This window comes from Babylonia areolata, chromosome 8 (genome assembly GCF_041734735.1).
Source record: "Babylonia areolata isolate BAREFJ2019XMU chromosome 8, ASM4173473v1, whole genome shotgun sequence".
Lineage (NCBI taxonomy): Eukaryota > Metazoa > Mollusca > Gastropoda > Neogastropoda > Buccinidae > Babylonia > Babylonia areolata.
The window spans coordinates 13,590,310-13,610,309 of NC_134883.1; the positions used below are offsets into that span (position 1 = coordinate 13,590,310).

The 20,000-nt window shown below is 44.4% G+C and overlaps 1 protein-coding gene across 1 annotated transcript in view; it reads left to right on the forward strand.

Moving 5' to 3' along the window:
- LOC143284549 (uncharacterized) overlaps positions 1 to 11,803 on the forward strand; it is a 17,913-nt gene extending 6,110 nt beyond the window's left edge. The window contains exons 2-4 of the mRNA XM_076591317.1: positions 4,010 to 4,099; positions 6,084 to 6,181; positions 9,420 to 11,803. Coding sequence (XP_076447432.1) covers positions 4,010 to 4,099; positions 6,084 to 6,181; positions 9,420 to 9,620 — 389 coding nt within the window. The 3' untranslated portion in view covers positions 9,621 to 11,803. The remainder of the gene's footprint in view (positions 1 to 4,009; positions 4,100 to 6,083; positions 6,182 to 9,419) is intronic.
- Positions 11,804 to 20,000: the final 8,197 nt, after the last annotated feature.

Genomic DNA, 20,000 nt, shown 5'->3' on the forward strand with positions numbered 1-20,000 from the left:
GTGTAAATCTGGTGAATATATTCTGACGTGTGGGGAAGAGGATAGTTGCGTAAAGAGGTAAAGTTGCGTATGGTGATATGTTTAAATGTAGGTACATGGATTTTATTTTATTTTATTTATTTTTTTTTTTATCTGGTTTGCTGTCATTGTTGGAGAAAAGTAAGGGTGACCTGGCTGTCCTTCCCATTCGGTTTCTCTTGTATTCCCCTTTTATTTTTGTGTTGTTTTCTCGGTGAACCTGTGTACGCGCGCGCGCGCGTGTGTGTGTGTCCGTCTCGGGGTGTCTGCCCTCACTCCAGTCTTATTTCTTTTCCTTTCTCGCGGTCTTTCTTGGACTTTCTCTCCTCCCTCCCCCCCCCCCCTCTCCTCTCTCTCTCTCTCTCTCTCTCTCTCTCTCTCTCTGTCTGTCTGTCTCTCTCTCTGTCTCTCTCTCTCTCTCTCTCTCTCTCTCTCTCTCTCTCTCTCTCTCTCTTCAAAACGGTATTCGTATTCGTATACTCTCTCTGTCTCTCTCTTTCTTTCTCTTTCTCTTCTTCTCTCTGTGGGTTCTTGCAATGATGATCTCGACTTGAAACGCACTTCTTAAGACAGTGTCGACACCTCTTGTCCAAAGCGTGCAAACACAACGCAGTAAACCATGAGAGATTGATCACTTGACGTGGAGGGGGTCCGAATTTTTACAGCCTGTTGAGAGAAACACGATTGTCTACCCACCCTCAAGAGTCAAGTGCAGCCGTTAGGAGCTGGAAAGCAGAAGACTGAAGACTGTATCTGATGATGGCTCTCTATTCAAGCAATGGGGACATGCTTTATATGCTGTCTAAGGTTTCATTGTCAGTGCTGTTGTTGTTATACCGACAATAGTAATGATTATTGTTATTATCGTTATAATTTCATACTTCTTTTGGTGAGTGGTGGGTGGCATGCAGATATGCATGAAGTGTCTGGATGTGGATATATGCTAGTATGTCTTATCTCTCACAAACTCTCGTGTCCCTTTTTCTTGGTGTCACACAGACTCAGACACACACAGGCACACACACACACACACACACACACTCTCTCTCTCTCTCTCTCTCTCTCTCTCTCTCTCTCTCTCTCTCACTGTGCTTTCTCTTTTCTCTTTCTTTTTTTGTTGCAACATGGTTTATGCTTTTGCTTCATCGCGACAATTGATGTAGCAAAACTGTTAAAATCGTTGGTACTTCGTGCACTGTACTGTTTGGCGATTGTTTTAAAAGATAATGAGTCCGCCCTCGCTCTTTCTGTCTCTGTTTCTGTCCGCCTGTCTCTGTCTCTCTCACCCTCTGTCTGTGCCTCTGTCTCTCTCTGTGTCTATCTGTCTGTGCCTCTCTCTGTCTGTCTGTCTGTCTGTCTGTCTCTCTCTCTCTCTCTCTCTCTCTCTCTCTCTCTCTCTCTCTCTCTCTCATCAATCTCCGGTTATAGAAGAGGCAAAGATAAAACGTGTTTAGCTGAAATGAGGTTGAGTACAAGGAACAATTGTTGTTAACTGACAACCTCGTCAAATATGCAATGTCTCGTGTCACTTGATAAATCGATTTCACCTTTGAGTTCTAGATGACGTTCTTCAAACTTTTTTCTTTTTCTTTTTTAACCTACATGCGAAAGGGAACGCACTGTAACAACGTGAAAAAGGACAGACTACGAACAAGACAATAGCGAGCTTTCTGTGATTGACAGGGAATTAGGGTTGCATTTTCTTTGCTGGCTGTTGGTAACTATGGAAGGACTCGCACACGCGCGCGCGCAAACACGCACGCACACGCGCACGGACGTACGCACGCACATACGCGTACGCACACACACATGCGCAGGCACGCACGTACAATACACACTCATGCGCACCCGAACAATCAGACACATTCATTCATTCACACACACTCTCTCTGTGTCTCTCTGTCTGTCTGTCTGTCTGTCTCTCTCTCTCTCTCTCTCTCTCTCTCTACTGTGTGAAGCAGATGTATTCGTCACTCTGAATAGTATGCTTGCGTTTGTGTGCACAATTTTCATGTAGTCCTTTCCACGATTTGTAATGAACGAGATGCTATATATTTTTTTTCCTTTCTCTTTTAATTTTATGTGATGTTATTTGCAATCTGTTTGTTTGCAGTTTCCCCATTTTCCTCCTTTTGAGGGCTGGATGAAAAAAAAAGCATTGTTGCTTATTCTATTAGTATTACCCTCAGAAGTAAAATTCATTCATTCTTTCTCTCTCTCTCTCCCTCTCCCCTCCCCCCCCTCTCTCTCTCTCTCTCTCTCTCTCGGTCACCGGGGCAGAGGTCAGTTGGGCACTGATGTGCTGCATATTCTCAGAGCCAGTGTCTTGTTATCAGAGTCCAGGTTAGCACAGGAGACAGAGATCATTTGAAGATCAAACTCCTTCATGTGCAAGCTGTGGTCGCACACACAGACACAGTGATGTTTGTCCTGCAGAAGAAAAGAAATGGAGATATTGCTCCAGGGTAAAAAAAACAAAAAACAGAAACAAAAACGAACCCACACAACAAAACCAAATAAAACGTACCTCGATTCACTCTCTCTCTCTCTCTCTCTCTCTCTCTCTCTCTCTCTCTTCCGTCATGAATTTGTGTACTGTCTGAAGCAGATGTTGATTGGCAAAGATAGACTGCCGAAGAACAGGCCATGCCTTACATCGCAACCCATCTCTCTCTCTCTCTCTCTCTCTCTCTCTCTCTCTCTCTCCATCCCCCCCCTTTCTCTCCCTCCTTCCCCACCGCTATCTTTCACTTCCCACCCCTCTCTCTCTACCTCTCTACCACCCCCCCTCTCCCCCCCCCCCCCCAACCCCCTCTCACCCAATTCCCTAAGCACCCGGAACCACCTCACACTGTGGAGGTACATAGAAACGGGATGCCGAGTTGACCTTTTTACACAAACAGTCTGGCATTTGCTACTTGATCTTTTATTTCCTACATGGCCGTTCACTAACTCCCGCCTTCTAGCCTTTTCGTCTGTTTCTGTCTCTGTTTATTTTGAATGTATATTGTGATTTTTGTTTGTGTCTGTTGGTCTGTTTTTGATCCGCTTGGAAATGGCCGACGGGACAGCGCCCTGGCATGGGTGCGCAGATGAAGAGGTAGACGGATTGTTCAAGTTGATGTTTTGCCGTCTCATAAACTGCCAGTAGAAGTCAATGCATTGTGTGCGCCAGCGTGTGTGTGTGTGTGTGTGTGTGTTGTCTGTGTCATATCTGAGCATCCAGAATTGGTCTCTACTCCCATATGAGGACACACACCGACAGATAAGCCTGTCTGCCTCTCACTCATCCATCGGTCTGACGGGAGACTCCATAATCTGAGTAAATAGTGATGTGCTCATGTCTGTACGATGTGTGTGTGTGTGTGTCAGCGTGCGTGTGTGCGTGCATATGCGCGTACATGCACGTGCCCACGCGTACACACTTAAGCGCATGCATACGTCACATGTTTGCGCGTGCAACTGAAACAGGATGGGAGATGGGATCCTTGATCCACCCCACCCACCTTCCATACCGCCCGCCCCACCGGGGAGAGGAAGGGACCCAAATACACAGTGAAACGTCTGACGAAAAAGTAATTCAACACATTACAATACAATGCAATACAATACATTGCAATGCAATATAATACAGAACAGCACAGTATAATGCGATCAATACAATACAGTGCAATACAATACATTGCAATGCAGTAGAATACAGTACAGCACAGTATAATGCGATCAGCACAATACAATGCAATACAATACATTGCAATGCAGCAGAATACAGTACAGCACAGTACAGTGCGATCAACACAATACAATGCAATACAGTACATTGTAATGCAGTAGAATACAGTACAGCACAGTACAGTGCGATGCTACACAATGTGATGCAGTACAGTACAATGCTATACAATTAACACAAAGCAATACTGCACAATGCGAAAACAATACAGCACAAAACAAAGCAACACAGCGCATCACACTGGTGTTGTTGGTGTTGCAGACTACGTCAACGACGTCTACAAGCCAGGGTTCGTGCTGCACGTGGTCCACTGCGCGGAAGCCTGGGGGCCAGTCCAACCCATGGATGGAGGTAAAGTGGATGGGCAGGCTGGTTGGTTGGCTGGCTGGCTGGCTGGTTAGTTGGAATGAGTGAACAGAGTAGTTTGTGGCAGATTTTTTGGCTGGGCTTTGTTGATCAAAACGGCCCGCTTCTTTTTGTTAAAGCTTGTGTGAACAATAAAAATAAAGATAATAATTGTTTGGTTCATTTATTTTATACAGCTAAAATGTTCTGTGTATGTTGAATCAAAATGATGTGAATATTGAAACAAAACGGAACCTTGCGTTAAAAAAAAAAAAAAAAAAAAATGTTGAGTTTCAGTCTGGAAACAGTTGCTTAGTTTGTTTTAGAACGTACAGGGCGGATGTTATTGAACTGAGTACAATTCAGACCTGTGAGGGAGAACCACAGAATCACGGTTTGAGTGTGCGTGCTTGCTGTCTGGGCCAGTCAGTGTGCGTCTAACTTGTCTGGTGACTGGTCACGTGCTTTTCAGCTCGCGTCTTTCTGTTGATGCAAGTTTTTTTTGTTATCCGTGGTCGTCGTCTTGTTTCAGTTTTAAATTCTACATGGGATACCTCGTACGATACAGTATAAAGCATATCACAGTACATTATCTGTGTAAATGGATTTGTCTTAATCTCCGAAGTTCAATTTCGTGGTTCAGTTCAGTTTGAACAGTTACTGAAGGAGGCGTCACTGCGTTCGGACAAATCCATATACGCTACACCGGATCTGTTAAGCAGATGCCTAACCAGCAGCGTAACCCAACTCGCTTAGAGCTTGAGAGAAAATAGTTTTCCTGGAGAACATGGATGCATATTGCTGTTTTTACAACAAGTGTTCTATGTTGGTTCTGCCATTGGACCATACACGACCGGCAGAAGCGTTGCTAGAAGACGACATTAAATTGTACAGTTTGTTGTGGGGCTTTGTTCACGCGTGCTTACGCTGGCTGTGCAGACAGTGGTTGTGCAACAGGCAGAATGATGCAGAAGATGTATGGTAATGAAGATCATAGGGTCGACAGCTGTTAGGAAATGAAAGCTAAACACACACACACACACACACACACACACACACACACACACACACACATTCTGTTATTGGTTATACATACACATACACATTTGGAGTCATAGGACTGTATTAAGCACGTAAAATGGCCTGGATACACAGAGGTGCTTTTTTCTACTCTCAAACTTTCGCACATTGGACTTATCAGGAGAGCGTCTTGTCTAATGATCTCTTGATGAAGCTCTATGGGCGAAACTTTGAGAGTGGGAAAAAGGAGTGATGGCCTAGAGGTAACGCGTCCGCATAGGAAGCAAGAAAATCTGAGCGCACTGGTTCGAATCACGGCACAGTCGCTTATATTTTCTAGCCCTCCACTAGACCTAGAGTGGTGATCTGGACGCTAGTCATTCGGATGAGACGATAAACCGAGGTCCCGTGTGCAGCATGCACTTAGCGCATGTAAAAGAACCCATGGCAACAAAAGGGTTGCCCCTGGCAAATTTCTGCAGAAAAATCTACTTTGATAGGAAAAACAAATAAAACTGCACACAGGAAAAAATACAAAAAAAGAAAAAAGGGTTGCGCTCTCAGTGTAGCAACATGCTCTCCCTGAGGAGAGCAGCCCGAATTTCACACAGAGAAATCTGTTGTGACAAAAAAGAGAAGTACAATACAATACAATAACATTCTTTGGAGTTTATTTACCATTTCTTGTTCTCTGAGAATTTACCCCTGTGGAATGAATTTCATGGAGTGACAGCAAGTCCAGGGATTATCTTGTTTTGTTGTACACACACACACACACACACACACACACACGCACGTACGTACGCACGTACGCAAGCACTCCCCCACCCCCCGCCCCTTCCCCTTAACCGTCTCGAAGTCAAAAGAGACCCCACCACACCCAGCCCCAGTATACAGACAAGTGACGTGACATAGTGGAATGTTTTGAATAACTTTTGTTTGTTCCCTTCCTTTTGTCCAACCCCTATAGGCCCCAGCCCGGCTCACGTGCAGGAGCTGAAGGCCAAGGACGAGAAGGCGGTGGAGCAGGTCAAGCAGAAGTTCACCAAGCTGATGGCCGACAATCAGGTAAATGAATCAGAGACCGTTTAGGGCTGGAAACAGGCCTGCCTGACCAACCTATCCGCCCGATTGTCCTGGGCACTCCATTCAACCTTTTGGCGGACAAATAGGAAATGAATGCTCTCCCCGAGTTGACCGACCCTCAACACCTCCCGGACTGGGGGATCGTGGCGTTTACATTAAAAAGTTATACAGTATGCATCAGTGTACATGCCTTCAGATACGACTTACCGCACACAAACAAGCATGCGTACGCACAAACGTGTACACGTTCTCTCTATCTCTCTCGCTCACACACACACACACACACACACACACACACACCGAGAGTAAGTTCCAAGAAACACATTAGTCAGTAAGGTAGCAGGCAGAACGGAGGAGGTGTTGACGTGAGACACTGTTCAAACCAAACTTGGGGAAAATACGTGACGGACAGAAAAGAGCAGTTCATTCCACACTGCTGGGACAAGATTAGGAGAAAGAGCGCTAAAAAAAAAAAAAAAAAAAAAATCATCTGACTGTCCTACTTCTCTCTGGTGTGGTTATTCAGGCTCGTAGGGAGATAAATTAAACCACACTCTCTCAAGGGACATGATCAGACAGGAGCAGTAAGGGAATAGTTCAACCCCGACCTTATGGCAGATATATCAGGTGACTTATGGAGCAGGTGTTGCTAAGCAGGCCAGAATATACCCGGGCATATAGTGGCCTCGGTCAAAATATACCCAGGTTTAAAACGACCGGTGCTGTTTTAATTTGTTAACACCGAGGTATGAAATGGCCCCGGACATTTTACACACTCTGGGCAATTTCATACAACGGGATATAAAGTAGCCCAGGCCGGGTACACCGGTGCCAGGTCGGCAGTTTAGTCGACAGATGACGGGCGAAATAGCCGAGTGGTTAAAGCGTTGGACTTTCAGTGTGAGGGTCCCGGGTTTGAATCTCGGTAACGGCGCCTGGTGAGTAAAGGGTGGAGATTTTTCCGATCTCCCAAGTCATGTGTGCAGACCTAGTACCTGAACCCCCTTCGTGTGTATACGCAAGCAGAAGATCAAATACGCAGGTCAAAGATCCTGTAATCCATGTCAGCGTTCGGTGGGTTATGGAAACAAGAATACACCCAGCATGCACACCCCCGAAAACGGAGTGTGGCAGCCTACATGGCAGGGTAAAAACGGTCATTCAAGTAAAAGCCCACTCGTAGACATACGAGTGAACGTGAGAGTTGCAGCCCACGAACGTTGAAGAAGTAGTTGACAGACATGGGTACAGGGACAGACAAACAGGAGACACACAGCCGGTGCAACAATAGTAGGCAGACAAGCAAGCAAGCACACAAGCAAACAGATTGGCAGGCAGTGACGGGGCAGAGCTTCATGCACGTGGTGCGAACAACACAGTCAATCACACTGGGAACGGGTGATTCTTACAGTCAGAAGAGGTGGCATTGTTCAGTTACTTTGTCTGCCATTGCCTTCAAGACTGAAAGACCCTTACAAGACTGAAAGATTGTCTGCCATTGCCTTCAAGACTGAAAGACCCTCATAAGACTGAAAGATTGTCTGCCATTGCCTTCAAGACTTAAAGACCCTAAAAGACAGAAAGATTGTCTGCCATTGCCTTCAAGACTGAAAGACCATCACAAGACTGAAAGATTGTCTGCCATTGCCTTCAATACTTAAAGACCCTTATAAGACTGAAAGACCCTTTTTGCATTTTAGAACGGTTAGAAGAGTCAGCACCCTGTCAAACTTTATTCCTTTGTAGCGTAGACAGTCAGTTTTCTCGATCTAAGTCCGTCGAATAAGACAGCTGTTGGTGATGCTTGCTGTTTTGTTGTTGAAAGTGCATAGCAACGTTTTGGCTTTCGCTGGATTAATGGAAGATGCTGTGTCCTTGCACCATTGGGTGATATTGTTCAGTTGTTTCTGGACAGTTGCAGTTCTTTTTTGAGCATCTTTCGAAATTTTGAAGACTGGGCCATCGTCTGCAAGGGTTCGAAGACGTGCTACTCCATTGTTGTTTAAATCTGCAACCCGTTTTGTGTAGACGACGCAGAGGATAGTACAGAGCGCAGATCCTGGTGGCAGTCCCATGGAAAGTTTAGAGGGTGCAAACATCCAATCTCCAAGATTTAGGGCGGGCGTTCTTTCCAGAAGTGCTGCTGCTGGCAATCCATCTTTTTAGCGTCAAACTTACTCCATGCTTTAGTAGCAGCTCCACGAAGTGTCCGGAATGGACTTTATTGTATTCCTCTTCCAAGTCACTTGCTACTGCTAATGTTTCTTCTTTTCTTTGAAATCCTTCATATACCTCATTTGCGAAAGCAGTCACATTTTCCCCATGTACACTTACCTGTTCTGTACCCTTGATTTGGAGGGAGAATGTGCCTCTGTTCAAGATCCATTGCGAGTTTACTGGCTTTCAGGCTGTTGTGCATTCCATGAGCTTTCCAGCAATATTTTGCATATCTAGGATCCGGTAGCCACTTAACTGACGATGACCCTTCCCTCGTTTAGGTATGGGCTTTAATTAAGAAGCTGTCTTCTCTGGCAATGTCCATTGTGGAAACTGTTTTGATATCGAAAATAATTGATTGAATAGCTTGCTTTTTCCAGTGTAACACATAGCTGTGATTCAGTAGGATGAAAGATTAAATTTGTTTATTAAATCCAAGTGAACATAAATCTGGAGAAACTGTAGAACGGACAGAGAGAAAGGAGGGGGTTGGGCTATTTTGAAAAGAGGTAGATTTTTAGTCTCGGCTCTAAAAAGCTGAGTGCAGAGATTTCACAAGACAGAGCTCAGTCCAAACGCAAGGTCCAGAGGCAGAGAAGGAGCGGCGTTCATCTATGGTGTAAGTCTTTGAAAAGTAAATGAAAACTATAAAAAGAAAAAAAGAAAAAAAAAGAATAAATCCAGTCCGAGAACATAATTATTTATAATTATTATTGGAAAGGAAATTTAAGGAACGTTTAAAAAAAAAGATTGTTTCAGTCCCAGAATGAATACTGTTTTAGTCTCAAAATGAATACTGTTTCAGTTCTAGAATGAAAACTGCCCAGCTGGAAGTCCATGCATTTATGCCTGACTACATGTCCAAACTGATGATGGCATATGTGTGTGTATGTGTTTGCATGTGTGTGTGTTTGCATTTGTGTGTGTGTGTGTGTATGTTTGCATGTGTGTGTGTGTGCGCGCGTGTGTGTGTGTGTGAGTGTGTGTGTGTGTTCCGCCGCAGGTCTGTGGTGAGTTCCACTTGGTGAACACGAACCACAAAGACTCTTGGCACAGCATCATTCAGCACCAGGAGAAGGTGGGCGCGGTGATGATTGTGATGGGGTCCCGCGGCCAGGGCGCCATCCGCCGGACCGTGATGGGCAGTGTCAGTGACTCCGTCGTCCACCACGCCAAATGCCCCGTGCTGGTCTGCAGGAAATAATACCTTACGCGGAAAGCAATGGGTTTGAGCTTAAACTTGGCCACTGATATGGTTTTTTTTTTTTCTGTTTTTTTGTATTTTCAGTAATGTTACAACAGTACGGCGTGAACGTTTTACTGTGGGAAATTGTATGTACTTTTTTTTCTTTTTTTTTCCATTAATTTTTAATTCCCTCTGCCTGGTAACACATGTTTGTGTCTTGAAGGACGCCTGTCCAGGTAGAGTTTTAATGAGTTAAAATTGTATCATTTGTTTCTAAGCTTCTCTTTTGTTCAGTTTCCTGCCTTGCGGGAAAGGGTAGACAAGTAAACTGTGTCAGAGAACGGAACGCCCAATGGCTGAGAAAGAGTTTTGGCTGCAAGATTGAAGTTTTTGTTGATGTGCCATTCTGGGGAGGAAATTAATTTGAGTTCACAACCAAATCGCGGTGAACTCGATTCGTAGAATCCCACACTCTGTTAGCCGCAAGCATAACTTTCCTCATGCTTCAGCTGTATCAAGGTTGGCGTGGATGATATAATGGAGTCACCTCCAGACCCCCACAATCGCAAGCTGAGTCACTGGACAGTGTCTTGGTGTCTGTATCAATCAAATTGATGTTTGTGTGTCTCCCAGCTGTAAGACCATCTGAGGACCCTCACTGTTTGTGTCAGCATCTTGTAAAGAGGGTCGAATTATAATTTCTGTTTTGGTTTGAGTGTTTGAACAAGAGGGCAGACAGCCTTTACGGAGGGGTGGTACAAACCCCAAAGATTCACTTAAATGTTCTTTGTAAATTAAGATAATACAGTTATCGAATGACTTAGATTCCGTTTTTTTTTGTTTTTTTTTTCCATTTTGCTTGCCTACTTGATTCTTCCATTTAAATCTTTGCTTTCTCACGTGCTCTTGATATGATATCACCATTTTTGTAAGCCTTTTTGTTGTATTTGTAAATGTTCTTTACACTGAGTAATTTCTCTTGCTGAAATCCATTCGTATTTCGTGCAGATTCTTTGCTTTGATGAGTTTTTTGATAAACCAGAGTTACTCTTGTGTGATAGTTATTACATCCAGTTGTGAATTAACCTATCTATCCACCTTTTAGAGGAGTAGGGAAAGCACAAAGGATGTATGTATTTATTGTTAAATATTCTTGTGCCTGGCTGTATTTGAGCAGGACAGAACTGAGACGAACTGTGCATTATGAATCATAATAACCAGGAATTAGTTTTGGTGACCATATTATCGCACTGAAGAACAAGACCCAGCACATTCCGTTGTCTGTTTTCTTGTATTCATGATAAGTTGTCTTCCAGATGGCCACCAAGACTAGACATGGAGAAACGTGTGAAGGAAATCTAATGTATGCTGTGAACCAGTTCTCTATTCTCTGTTGTATATTTGTGTTGTTGATGTTGTTACGCATTGTTTGTTAACGGACGTGGCAGCTTTTCTCACCTATCTGTCACTGTCGGAGAAAGATCATTTTCTGGGAGGGGTGGGGGGACATGGTTGAGGGGGGGGTGGGGGGGGGGCGAAGAGCTGTGATAATAGGGAGGTTGTGCATACGCTTTCGTCGGGAGCATTTCGTCGCTTGCAGAGCGACAAATAAGGTCATATGACGTCATGGGCAGCCCACCACCAAAACTATTTTTTGGGTGTGCACTGCCTTTCTTCGGACAACTTTTCGGCAGAGTTCGATCACATCATCAGGCGATTTCCACAACGATATATTCGCATTTCGGTGACCAAGAAAAACCGGCAATGGAGACGCGCATGCGCACGCGGTTCTCACTAAAAATAACCGGGGAGTCCCGACGAAAGTGTGTGCACAACCTCCCTAATGTTTCAGTTTAGCCAGGCTAACTCTGATCCGCCTCTGAAGGTTTATGTGCTCGTACAGGCCATGGAAACCTGAAAGTTGTGAAACACTAAGGGGGAAAACCCGTACATCCAGCGGAAAGTTGTGTGGAAAGGTTAATTGATGGAATCGACAGTATAGGAGAGAGGAATGTATCATGGAGCAGACACAACACAATAATATATATATTTTCTTGGTTGGTTTTTTTTTTTTTTTTTTTTTGAAGAGGGGGGTTGTGCGTCAACATTGCTTGTTCTGATTGCAAATTTCTTGTTTCGTTTTTTCTCCCCAAAATAACCATGTTAATCAAGAATAAAATGTTCTGTTATACGGAATATTAGTACATTTTTCAAATGTCCTTGTTTGTTCGTGTGTGTGTGTGTGTTTGTGTACACCGCTACGAGTGAGCGTATTGATACACGTTATGTGCATGGATGGGTGTTCGCATTGAACGCATCCACGGATGTTCCTGATGAGTATATGTATACATTCATCAGCAGGACTGCACGAGATCCTGTAACACTTAGAACCATAGGAGCTTTCTTAAAATGTGCATTTCCTGATTGTTTTTTTTACGATGAAAAACCACAGCTGTGCATACACACACACACACACACACACACACACACACATATATATATATATATATATATATACACACGAACAACAGAAAAACTGTAAATTTGGGGCGAAGTCATCGTGTTTTTTCCAGCTGTCTGTGGTTCATGTGTGGCTGGGTGTTTGTGACAGTGCAACAAATAATTATGGGTAGCGTTGCACTGTGGTGCAGCGTTATCTCTGTGTGTGGAGAGCAGCAGGAGTTTCACACAGAGAAATCTTGTGACAAAAAGTATAACACAATCCACTTTTCAATACAATGCAGTCGAAAAAATTATGACCAAGAACATAATTTCCTGTATGTGTTATGGCTGTGGACCCAGTGAGATCTGTGAAATGTTTACTATGCTACATGCATAATTCACATAGTGCAGTGTTCCACTTCCTTTTATAATAATTATTTACAATGTGTGCAGAGCTGGGTGTAAACTACGCCGATATATAACACGCATGCGTGAAAAGTCGAAGAAATGCATTCATATGTGCATGCATACATGTATGCAATCACACGCATACACACGCGCTCGCGCGCGGATATTCGCAGAAGTGCGCACATGCCCTTTTTACATTCGTGCTTGCGGATACCTACCGTGTGCGAATCACACACACACACACACACACACACACACACGTGCATACACACATACGTGCAAACACACACACACACATACATGCGCGTACATGTGTAAATACACACGCGCGTGCGCACAAACACGCGCGCGCGCGCACACACACACACCACTCCAGAAATTTGTTTTTCTAATCAGATTGTTTGCTCCGAAGCAGAATATTCCTGCAACAGAACGTTCCGAAATGGTCAAATGCAGTTCGCCCAAAGCAATGTTCAGTTGAATACACGGGGACCCATTTCAAATCTCGCAACAAAAACACATTTCTCAAGTGTGTGCACACTCGGATACACAATATGCAAACAGACGCCATTTCATGTATATATATATATAGGGGCATGTTAACATACGCACACGTGGTGGTCCTAGTGCTTCTTTCTCTTGCTTTTGTACAGTGGTGAATGGGCATTTGTCGAGTGGTAATCACGCTTCGCAGCTCAAGGCTCATGCATACAAACTCCGAATGCATGGAACTGGGATGTAAGTTTTAAGTAATATGCGTGTACACACATGCCCACACGCACGCGCGCACACACACACACACACACACACGCGCGTAAGCACGCACGCACTCGCACACACACACGCGCGCGCGCGCGCGCAGTAAGACGTGTGCGTGCATTCACACAGACGCACGTGGTTACAGCAGTACATCACATACATGTACATTCACCCGCTTGGGCACGCGCGCGCGCGCGCGCACACACACACCTGCGCATGCGCGAACACACACATTCAAATTCGCACGTGCACACACGCACACACATTATCAGATACACTTAACAGTGTTCAGATGCACGCACACACACACACACAAACACATCACACAGATACATTCACACACACACACACACGAACACTCACGCTCGCACAGTCTCCACAAGTTCAACTCGCGCACCCATCTTTATCGCGTGGGTTTCGATCTTTTATATGTGTTAACACGTGTTCGCAGCATGTTAGAGGTGAGTGGATGATTGTTTCGGGATGACCACACAAACACAGGGAGAGGGAGAGAGCTCGCACCAAAGACGAACATTAATTTTAGGAAAGCTTAAAAAAATATAATAAGACAAAGAAAATTCATTAGTGTTAAACTTGTTGGAAAAGAGGAAGCCCTGTAGAGTGTGTAAACCACGAACTTAAGTACTGAGTTACATATAAAAACCACACACGTGGTAACGTGTTTTCAGTACTTATAGACACACTGCCGTAGTCTGATTTAACAAGAATGAGCCTCAATCAAACCTGAAAAAAAAAAAAATCTGTCATGTTGTCAAGATTCAAGATTTATTCCAAAAAGTCCCCTTGGGGGGCACATGGAAAAAATCAAAATCGTCGAAAGGCAAACAATACATGGCGACAATGTATGTTGCAATGTTACACAGTACATGACGGACGTGTAATTCATTGAATGAGAATAATACTGTTTTTAGAGTATTATCTGTTCACAAAACATCTGATTTCACATGACAAAAATTGCACAAACAACAACTAACCCAGAGTGTCTAGAAATCTAGCCGAGTGGAATGGTAATATTTCAAAAATGTTGCATGACTTTGGACATTCGGAAATGATATTGCACTCGCCTAACGCTTGACTTTCTCGCGTCTGCATCACGTTTTTTATGCCCCTCATTCACTCTCAACATTCCTCGTCAGTTCAGCAGCAGCAGCACGCGCGCGCGCGCGCGCATACAAACACAGGCGTGCGCGCGCGCGCACACACACACACACCACCACACCACAACACACCACTACACACACACACACACACACACACACACACACACACACACACACAATATACATACATCCCGCAACACGACACACACACAAACACACACAATTACAACATGTACACACAGACACACGCGCGCGCACGCGCGTACGCGCACAAACACACACACAACCACACCACAGCACACACACACACACACACACACACACACACACACACCACAACACAACACACACGCACAAACACACACACACATCTATAGCGTACACACAAACGCGCGCGCGCTCACACACACACACACACACAGCGCCTACGTACGCACACACACACAAGCACACACGCACGCACACTTAGACACGCACGCACGCAAAGACACATACATAGAGATACTAATCCCACGGGATACTGTCACACGCTGCAGGATCTCTGATTCTTCTGCACACATTAATCAACACACACATAGGGAAACCAGGCACAACCAAGCCTGAACATGTTACCTTTGCTAACGTGGGAGAACAGACTGAAATCTCTTCACCCATAACTCACAAAGGTTGCTGCTGAATATCTGTAGAGAGAGAAGAAGTAGGAGAAAGAAAAAAAAATAAAACCAAAAAACCACCTCTTTCCCCGTGCCTTATTCTTCCTTTCCATGGACTGATTCAGAAGGAACATGCGAGTAGAATTAATGTCAAAAGAAGCACAACACACACACACACACACACACACACACACACACACACATACCTATTGGATACACATAGTCTGCAGGATCTCTGATCCTCTGCACACATGACGGTATTATAGCCTCCATACAAAGGGAAATAAAGCCCGGCAAGGTTGTTCTGTTCAGCTGTTACACTGCACTTGCTTTCATCCTCGTTCATGGTGTACGGTATGATAATTACAGGAGAGAGACACAGATACAGCGTACACAGAATATTCATATACATCTGTATGTGAATGTTTGTGGGTGTGTGGCGTTGTATGTGTGTGTGTCAAAAGGCACATGGCCTACTTTCAAGCGAGCTGACACTTAGCGCTACCCGTCAATTTACATAACTGTGTACAAAAAGTACAGATGATCAGATGTAGCCTCCACCTGCTCCAGTCCCCCTCCACCCCTTACCGCCCACCTTCCACCCTCACCTTCTCACCTTTACCCCCTAAACTCCTCCTCCCCCACCACCATCTCCTACCCGCACCACCCCCTTCCTTCCAATCCGTCACAGTCAATGACCGTTTTTTGTTCATGTGACCTGCACTGCATGCAGATCGGTGTCCGACAACCCAGTGAAAGAAATGCAATAAACGCAGTCACAGCGTTTTAACTCACTCAGTACGGCCAGTCCTCTCTTCTCCTCTACACAGACCCATCGGATGTCCAGTGGGTGTCTGAATGACCCAACCTTTAGCTTCCGTCGTCAGAATTGTCGTATTCTTTGTCAACATTCACCTCTTCAGTATAAGAGCCTTCCACTTGCAATATTTTGATGATGGTAATTGGGGTGAAACGCTGTTAACGTCGTCTCTTTCGCCGTTCGTATGGAGAGAGTTAACGAGTAGCTCAGCTTCAGTGGCACGGTGGTGTCAATTCGGTCTGTGTTGAAGCGTGAAGATTTAAGAAACCGTCATAATTTTCACCGACCTTGTTCTCCTTTTTTTTTCTTCTTTTTTTTTTTTTTTTTTTTTTTTGCGTCTGTCTGTATCTGTCTGTCTGTCTGTGTCTCTCTTTCCTTCTCACCCTCCCTCTCGCCCTCTATCCCCCTCTCTGCCAGTCTGTCTCTGTTTCTCCCGTGTTCTTTCTCTATCTCTCTGTCTGTCTCTCTTACTCTCTCTCTCTCTGTCTCTCTGTCTCTCTCTCTCTCTCTCTCTCTCTCTCTCTCTCTCTCTCTCTCTCGTCCTCTTTCTCTGTGTTCGTCTGTGTCTGTCTCTGTCTCTCTGCCTCTGCTTATGAATGTACGTATGTTTGTGTCACTTTCTTTTTTTCTTTTCTTTTTTTTTCTTTTCCTCTCGCTGTCCATGATCTGGAACTTATGCGGTTTAGTAAACTTGACCCACAGAATAAGAACAACCTTTTAAGCAGACGAGACCTTTCTGGACTTCGTTAAACACCCCTAGAGGGGAATTCCTAACGGGGGATAGATATGGGTGTTGTGTGCCGGAACAATTTGTCACACCACCAGTTCTCGGTTGATAACGGTTGATCTCTCTCTCTCTCTCTCTCTCTCTCTCTCTCTCTCTCTCTATATATATATATATATATATATATATGTGTGTGTGTGTGTGTGTGTGTGTGTGTGTGTGTGTGTTTATCTACCTATTTATCTGTGTGTGTGTGTGTGTGTGTGTGCGTGCGCGCGCGTGTGTGTGTGCGTGCGTGCGTGCGTGTGTGTGTGTGTGTACGTATGTGTGTAAGTTTTGTTATTATCTTCCTTTTTACAGTCTCAAGGCAACTAAATCAAAGTAGAACAATCACATCTGTATTGTTATAGATAAACTTTAATCCTAAATGACAGAGATTTGCTAGAACACAAAACAGAGTGGAGGAGATGATTATGATCTCGAGCCATTTTAAGTTCAACTGAGTCTTCGAGTGAGCCCCTCAAACACCGCTCAAGATCACTGCACCTGATCACTGGATAAGTTCAGCTCCTAACAGATTCTACGCCTTCAGCTTGTCAAAAGTTGTTTCAGAATGAGATATTAGAAAAAAAACCCAAAACAAACAAACAAACAAACAAGACACCAGCAAACACTAGAAAAGCCATGTTATATTTCGCTATGAGAAGAGTTAATGTTATTCAGCTGTGGTGCTTAGTCCTTGTTGCCAGTGGTAGTGAGGTATCGTCCGATACACTCGCTCGCAAAAGCCGAACAACTGGTGGAAACCTTCCGTACTGCATGTTACAAGCACGTGCGCGCGCATACACACACACACACACACACACACACACACACACACACAATCAGAAACTCACATGAACACTGAATGAAGGGAAAGTAACAACAACATCATCAGCAACAACATCAGCAACAGCATCAGCAACAATAACGATAACAACATCATCAACAATAACGATAACAACATCAGCAACAGCAGAAGCAACAACAACAACATCAGCAACAGCAGAAGCATTAATAAAACAAAAACATCAGTAACAGCAGAAGCAACAATAACAACTACAACATCAGCAACAGCAGAAGCAACAACAACATGAGCAACAGCAGAAGCATTAATAAAACAAAAACATCAGTAACAGCAATAACAACAATAACAACAGCAACAGCAGAAGCAACAATAACAACAACAACAACATCAGCAACAGCAGAAGCAACAACAACAACAACAACAACCCTGACCCACAACTAAAGACCCAAACACACAGAACGACATGACCTCAAAGGGCACTGCTTGAAGGAGCGTGAAGCTGGTTGGTTGTTAAATCAAACTCACTCTTCACCTTCACCTTCACCTATCCCGTAGTCTTGTGGACCGTTGGGGCGCCACAGGTGATCTGGCAACCAGCATCCTCCAATCCTCTTGGTTTTCTGACCTGATTGTATCGCTCAACCTCAAGCCCGTCCATTCTGGGATGCTGTCCTCCCATCTCTACCTCTGTCTGCCTCTCCTTCTCCCCCCTTGCACTGTGCCCTGCAGGAATGTCTTGACAAGCCCTGGTGATCTCATGACATGGCCATACCATTTGAGCTTGCGTCTCTTGACCAAGGTCAACAGGTCTTCGTAGGGCCCAATGACTTGCCTGATTCTGTTTCGAACTTCTTCGTTCGTGATATGATCTTTGTAGGATATGCCCAGGAGTCTTCGAAAGCATCTCATCTCAGTGAACTGTATTCTCTTTTCTATTTCAACTGTTAAGGTCCACGATTCACATGCATACAAGAGTATTGATGTCACCAGGGTACGCATCAGTCTGATCTTTGAGCCGAATGCAATGTTCCGGTCGTTCCAGATGTACCTTAGTTTTGTGAGCGCTGCTGTCGCCTGTGCAATCCTGGAGAGTACTTCGGGTTTGGATCCCTCATCTGTCACAATTGCTCCCAGGTATTTAAAGCTGTGAACAGTTTCTAGCTTCTGGCCATCCACTCTTATGTCAGTGCTGATGCCATTGGTGTTGTTGGTCATCAGTTTGGTCTTCTCTGCACTGATCTGCATGCCATAGGCTCTAGAGGTTTTATCAAGGTGGTTCACTAAACTAGCTAGCTCCTCTTCTTTTCCTGCTAGGCCATCAATATCGTCGGCGAAACGTAAGTTGGTGACTGCTCTGCCTCCGATGTTGACTGTTCCTTTGTGGTCTTCAAATGCATCAGTCATGATTCTTTCCAGGAAGATGTTGAAGAGAGCTGGTGAGAACAAACAGCCTTGCCTCACTCTGACTGTGGTTCTGAACCAGTCCCCTATGTTACTGTTGAAGTAGACTGCGCTGGTGGCTTTGTCGTAGAAGTTCTGTATCACTCGGGTCAGGTTGGTGTTAATTGATGTTAAACAACCTCATGGTGGCCCATAAAGCTGCATGCCATACTCGGTCAAACGCCTTCTTGAAATCCACGAAGACGTGGTAGAGGTCTTGCTGATGTTGGAGGTACCTCTCGCACAGTATCCTGAGGTTGAAGATTTGCTCTGTTGTACTGCGCCCTGGTCTGAAACCTGCTTGTTCCTCTGCGATGATCTTCTCCGCTTGTGGCTTCAATCTATTTAGCAGAATCTTTAGCATGACTTTGCTGGGATGGTTTATTAGGCTGATCGTGCACTGTTGTAGATTGCCTTTCTTGGGGAGGGTGATGATCAGTGACTGGGTCCATGGTGTTGGCCACTCCCCTGTCTGCCAGATCTTGTTGCAGATGGTTGTGAGGGCTGTGATCATTGCTTCTCCCCCTGCTTGGACCAGCTCTGCTGGGATATTATCCACTCTACTGACTTCCCCTTTTTCAGCGATTTTACAGCTGCTTCCACTTCTTCTCGAAGGATGGGGTGGTTGTCGTTGTTGGTTGCTGGAGGGACTCTCTCTCTCTCACACATACCCACACGCACGCACGCACACATACATGCATACATACATACTTTTCCTTCATACATACATACATACATACATACATACATACATACTTTTCTTCATACATACATATATACATACATACATACATATTCTTCATTCATACACACATACATACATACATACTTTTCTTCATACATACATACATACATTTCCTTCATACATACATACATGCATACATACATTTCCTTCATACATACAATACATACATACATACATACATACATTTCCTTCATACATACATACATGCATACATACATTTCCTTCATACACACATACATACATACATACATATACAGATACAAACATAACACGAAAATTACTCTTACGCACTGAGCAACACCGCCATATTATTTTGGAAGTCACCACCACAGGTCGAAACAGCTGACAACTTAAATTCCCAAACCCCCACACTATCACACACACACACAGAACCTTCCGGAGACGTCGGTAATTTTGATTGGCTTCGGTTCACGAAAGC